Below are 6,018 nucleotides of genomic sequence, written 5' to 3'. Positions count from 1 at the left end.
GTACTGCGAGTGCCCTTCCCCAGCCCTGAGGCTGCTGCAGCAGGTTATTCTCTGCAGTAGTTAAAGCATGAACTCCATTTTTGCTTCCCTGCAGTTTGTAATTGCCGAACATTGCTGAATTGTGTCCACACGGTGGAGTCCGCTGCCTGTCCTGTCCATCTCCTCCCTTGGAGCCAGGCACTGGCTCCCTCTTTCCTGCCGAATACTCACTCCAGCCCACCTCCTCCTCTCTTCCTTATTTTCTATCAGGGCAAAGTTTTAGAGAGACTAAGAACAGCCCCGCTTGAGAAACTGCTGCTTTCAACACCACCCTTTCTGCTCTATGAGAAGCTGCCATTTTACAGCTACAGCTCCTCTGGGACTTCTGTTTATCACTCTATATAATACCAAATTACAAATAGAATTAAAATAGAAACTATAAGCAACCAGGGCTTAGCTTCTAATATGATCCAGTGCCATTTCCAAAGAGTCAGGCCATCTTTTAAGTTTGCCAAGGTGAAGGCAGCTGGCTGAGCAGCAGCGCCTTTGAGGTCATGGTGTGTACAGGAGCTGGGGGGTGGCTCTGAGGCACCAGCATCCCTTTGGTGGTCCGGGGTCCTCACCGCTGCCCTGCGGTGGGGCAGGGCTGGGAGGGAAGGAGCTCTCCTTCAGCCCAGCTCCCAGAGGGTTGAAAGGGGGCTTGTTTTGGGTCTGGTGGAGCAGGCCAGTCTTGGCGAGGCAGGTGCAGCATGGCCCAGGGTGTGTTTCTGAGGCTGCAGGGACCTGGCTCTCAGGCAGGTGGGACAGGCACGGACGGGGTCGCCTTGGCCAGCAGTCTCACCTGGCGTGACTTGCCCTGCCCCACGCCTGGCTTCTACACACCGTGCCTGCCTTCAGGCGCTCTCCACAAAGCACCCCTGCCAGGACTGCACAGCCGGCACCGCAGGCATCCTGACCCAAGCCCTCTCCCCCCGGGCTCGTGCCAGCCATCACACCTTTCAACAGGTCCCCATCAGCGAGCCCAGTGCAGCGTCCTGGCTGCCTTCAGCCTCTCTGGGCTCCCGCAGCAGCAGACATCGCCTGCCTCCCATCGCTCTGTCCTGCCCCGTGCTCATCCCTGCACCAGCGACGGGGCTCCACCACAATTTGCCTTGCTCACAGCAAAGGCTGGGCAAGGGGCGACTGCCACAAAGAGGTGGGGATACCTGTCAGCACGTGAAAGATACGTTTGCAGCACTTCCTATCCATACCTGACTTTGCGTATCGTTTAGGGAAGAGCGCTTGAAGCGTCAAGTCTTGCTGCCACCCGGCACAACTACTTTACACGCCAGTAAATCATAACAGCAGTCTTCTGAGTTCGGAATAAAACAAAATCATTGTTCACTTTTTTCACATTTAAGAAAAAAACATGGTTCATTAAAACAGTTTTAATGAAAAAATAAAGTTCTGAATTAAACTATAATTATACACGGCCAAAAGTGATGAACTAAAAGAATGGAGACGTTACTTTTTTTTTTCCTCTCTGCTGATACTGTAACTTGCTGGACTTGTCAGACACCATCTATTGGGATAAATCTGAAAAGGTAACAGAACAAGAGTCAGTCACATTGATTAGTATCGAACCTCTGTGAAAAAGAGGCAGTTTGCTTGGCAGTTCGCCATTTCTCCCATAAAAGCTTCAGGAACACATTCCATGGAGGTCCAGTTGAATTGCAGACACACTGTAAACACAGAGATACCAATTTTCAGAGCAGGTCCAGCCCTTACGCAGCTTGCGACCGGGATCTTCCAAAGCCCTTCTGTTTGCAGAGTGAAATGGCAGCATTTGAGAACTTTGGTTATTTTTCTGGCTGCGAAGCACAGTCAGGCAGCCGTCAGGGGCAAGTCTTTGGCAAACCCCTCGGTGGTTCCACGTAGCTTCTGGAAGGCAGTGTACCACGGTCATGGTCTTAAGATTTTACAGAAGCTGGAGCTGGTTTTCAGAACCCAGAGTCAGTTGCTGCAGCTCGGTGGAACGGGATTTTTATAAAGAAGCAGGACTGCCTGGACTGAAGCTTTGGCAGCCCCATCAGACCTCTGAAGGAGGGTACCTGACTGCGTCCAGGAAGGACCCTTGGTCATCACCAGGATGCATCTCCTGACGACCCCGTACTAGGATAAGGTGTTGGTCTGACGCGGTGTATCTGCAGGACTAACGTGGACGCATTCCTGCCAGGGCGGCTACTCTCGCTTCGGCCGCGGTACCAGCCAGTGACTCGCCTTGCCTCACGGTCTCACCGGACAGAGCACACGTTGTTCATCAGGCATAACTTCAGAGAAATACTTGGAAACCTAAGCTGAATTTGTGCGATACATACGGCTCGCTCTGGTCATCGAGGAACAATGCTGCCGTCTCAGTGGCCTTGCGTACGAGCCTTGACTGCCTGTCACGTTTCTGAACAGATTTCCCTTGGGCTGAGGCCCCAGGACGTCCCGTCAAGGGACCGCAGCGTCGGCGGGGGCCTCAGCGCTCTCCTGCGCTCCCCTGCCCCGGATGGATCTTCATTGCACTTCATCTTGCTAGCTGCATAGCCTGCATTTGCTTTTATCTGTATAATTTGCAACCAATAGGTTAAAGATTCCATTTTTTCGATTACAAATCCAGTCTCAAAAAACAAACAGCGAAAACAAAAGTCAACTCAGGTGTAGTACCCGGATGGAAATGATCAAATCCCAAACCAGACCTGCCAGGTTCTAAGTTTACTACGGCCCATTTTACAGTCCACGTTTGAATTCTGGGCTGAGAAAAGGGAGAGTCATCTTCTTAAAACAGCACCTTGGAGTTTAACGAAGGGCCGGGAAACAGAGCAAACGGTATCCACCCATACACACATTTGAGCCGATCATGCAAAACAAAGTCACAAAATATCACCGTAAGAAGAGACCTTCTAGGAAGAAATCTGATGTTGCTAATCCCCAGCGCTGCCTGTCCAGATAAAGGGCTGCTCTCTTCTTTCAAACGCTCCGGTCCCTCGGTGCAGGAAGAAGTCCCGTTCTCACTTGAACGATGCCAAATCACGGAACTCCCCTGCTGCCTGGGCCCGCTGAAGAGGGGGCAGATCACGCAGGGGTCAGTATGCGTTGACACTCACTCCTACAGAGCCTTAGAATATCTAAGATTGATATATAAGGACAAATGGGCAGGTATAATATTACATTAAAATTAAAACACATGGCCATTTACTTTTCAGACTCTTCACACAGATTCCCTCCTCCTCCTCCTCCCTGTTTGGAGGAGGAGGAGTTTCCTAGCACAGAGAAGGTATGCAGTTTCCCGATGGGATGAGAAAACGTACGTGGCAAAGGTATTATACATTCCCCAGACATCACCCAGTTCATAGCTGTAACCGGACAAAACCCCACCGAACCCAGAGAGCTTAGTCTGTCCCTCGAGCTAATCGGTATCTAGCAGCAGTTCTGACCAGTCGGCCTCTTCCAGCCTCGGCTGCCCGTGACTTGGCGATTCCTCGTCCCTGTTGGCGCAGGCTGGCCAGGCAGCCCTTCAGCCTGAGCAGCAGCAGTTCGGGGGAGCTCTCCCAGCCTCCCGGCCGGCATCCGCAGCTCGCCCGCCCGCCCAAGCAGCGCACCAGCACGCGCCTCCCTCCCCTAGTCCAGAAAGCGCCTGCGCGAGCCCGTCCGGGAGCGGTTCGAACGGCGAATGTCAAACTTGGAGTCCCGGCACTTCTGGCATATGTAGACCTCTGGGACGTTCGACTTGCGGATTTTGGCGCAGGAGAGGTGGATCCAGGTGTGGCACTCGTTACACTCGATCATCGGCCGCCCGGCAAAAGGCTTCATGCAGAAGCAAGTGACTAGGTCCCACGAGTCATCATCTGCAAAGAGAAACGGCAAGCTACGTTTTTAACGGCCAACGCCTCTCACCCACACCGGGAATTTACTTTCCTTTCGCGCTAAATTAACTGCCTGGGTTTCAAAGACAGGCACTTTGCTGATTTTTCCACGTCTTAAGAGAAACTAGTCTCTCTTGCGTGGGAAGAGTCTCTCGGCAGTACATGAGAGGCCATAATCCAGGAGGGGAGAACCAGCTGCTTCTATAAAGTTGCAGCTTTTCACTCGGTCTACTGCAAGAGCAGCCAACCAACACCCCCTTCCCCCCAAAAACCCAACCGCGACTTAATTCTGCCCAAGCAGCACACCTTGGCGTTATCCTCATGCTACAGATAAAGTGCCAAAGAGATCAGCAACAGCACTGCCGCTTCCACCTGGCTAATCCTCTTTCGGCAGCCAGGCCACCTACCCGAATCCACCATGATGTCCTCGTCATCGCCGGTGCCGTCCTCATCCCGAAAGACCACCTGCTTGCCCTGCCGAATGACCGTTCGCTTGCCCACGCTCTGGATCTCCACCGTCTGCTCGGCCGTCACGGCGGGGTAGGAGACGCTGGAAGGCGTGTCAGAGTCCCACACCGAGCAGTGCTCGGCCGCAGACTGGGGGTCACCCTCAGACGAGGGGCTCATCGGCGTCTCTACGTAAGAGTCCTCCGCCTCCAACTCCAGCAGCTTCTCCTCGTAGTCCTCCTCTGCGGACACCTCCGTTTCCCTCCTCTTCAGCTTTTTCTTCTTCCTGATCTTATCGATTTGCTTTCGCTCTGGCAGGAAGTTGCCGGGTTTTGCCCGCTGGAACAGGGAGCCGTACGGTTTCGCTCGTTTAAGCTGACTGAAGTTCTTTCTGTTCTTGGCGGGCAGGGAAACGGAAGAGGGGATGTCATTGAACCGGGGATCCCAGCTATCGCTGTCGATTGTGCCTCCGGTGCTGTTGGGAGGGCTGGGGCTGTTCCTCAGCGGCGTTTCCTGGAAAAGGTTGGGAAAGCGGACAGAAGGATTAATTTGGAGCAGACTCGCGCGCGGCGCTGAGGCGCTGCGCCCTTCCCCCTCGGGCGCTGCCTCGCACGGCCAATCTCGCCCGACTTCACGCTCCCGCTCTCCCCGCAGGCCGCCCCGGGGATCCCCCGCGGGGCGGAGCCGCAGCTGCCCGGGCCCCGGGGAGGCCGAGGGGGCGACTGGGGGCCCCGGGCTTCCCTCACCCCGCCAGGGCACAGCCACCCCTCCGTCCCATCCCGTCCCGTCCCGCCCGGCTGCTGCAGTTCCCCCTTTTGTTTCAGGGACACGGCGCGGAGCCGTGACCTTCCGGCAGCGGCTGACTTCACCGAATCGCCGGCGGGCGCTGCCGCGGGGTCCCGCTGCGGCTGCGGGGTCCCTCGGCGGCCCCGGGAGGCGCCCGGCCGGTGCCCGGGCCCCACTCACCTCCTGCGGGTAGGGGATGTACCCGGCGTAGGCCAGGACGAAGGTGCAGAACTTGTTGAAGTCTTCCACGGTCCGGTGCCGCCGGGCGGCGGGGGAGAAGTCCTGCGGGGAAGGGAGGGGTCAGCGGCGGCGGCGGGGCCGGGCACGGCGGGGGGGAAGGCGCCGCTCCCGCAGCCGGGCCCCGCCCGCCCCCGCTCCCCGCGCGCCCCACCCCCACCTCCCGCGGCGGCGGCGCCGGGCGGCGGCCCCGCCCCCCCCCCACCCCCCCGCCAGCCCCCGCACCCCCGGTGTCGGTGCCGGTGCCGGGCCCGCGGGCGGGCCGCCCCCCGCGGCAGGACGCGGCGGGGCGCGCCGCCGCCATTCCTCGCCCCGGCGCTCGGCGCTCGGGCGGCACAAGATGGCCCCGGCCCCGCGGCGGGGCGGCGGCGGGGAGCGGGCACCGGCGGCCGGGCCGGGCCGGGCCGGGCCGGGCCGGGCCGGGCGGCGGGAGACGCCTTTCCCCCCCCCCCGCCCCACGGGGCCCCGGCTCACCTCCGGGGCGAACGGGGAGGCGCAGGAGTCGGAGTCCATGTCCCGGCGCGGGAGGCGGAGGCGGGGCCGGGGCGGCAGCGGCAACCGGGCAGCACTAACACCCGCGAACCGCTCGGTACCGGCGGGAGGCGGCGAAGGGGCGGCCGCCCGCGCGGGGGCCGCTGGGAGCGGTAGTCCTGCCGCGCGGGGGGTGCTGGGAGCCGTA

The 6,018-nt window shown here is 58.7% G+C and overlaps 1 protein-coding gene across 1 annotated transcript; it reads right to left on the bottom strand.

Annotated features, from left to right (window-relative positions):
- Positions 1–1,389: 1,389 nt before the first annotated feature.
- On the bottom strand, positions 1,390–5,986 carry PHF13 (PHD finger protein 13). Its single transcript, XM_087755045.1, has 4 exons — positions 5,814–5,986; positions 5,283–5,384; positions 4,277–4,829; positions 1,390–3,851 (listed from the first exon to the last, which is right to left on the bottom strand). Exons 1-4 carry the CDS (start codon positions 5,850–5,852, stop codon positions 3,625–3,627), a joined length of 921 nt encoding a protein of 306 aa, XP_087611171.1. The 5' UTR covers positions 5,853–5,986; the 3' UTR covers positions 1,390–3,624.
- Between the last annotated feature and the right edge of the window lie 32 nt (positions 5,987–6,018).

Source organism: Nipponia nippon, unplaced genomic scaffold (genome assembly GCF_047370975.1).
Source record: "Nipponia nippon isolate SJK-2023a ecotype South Korea unplaced genomic scaffold, ASM4737097v1 scaffold_19, whole genome shotgun sequence".
In the NCBI taxonomy this organism is placed as follows: Eukaryota; Metazoa; Chordata; class Aves; order Pelecaniformes; family Threskiornithidae; genus Nipponia; species Nipponia nippon.
The sequence above is the reverse complement of the archived record's forward strand: the minus strand, read 5'-3'. Positions and strand labels throughout refer to the sequence as shown.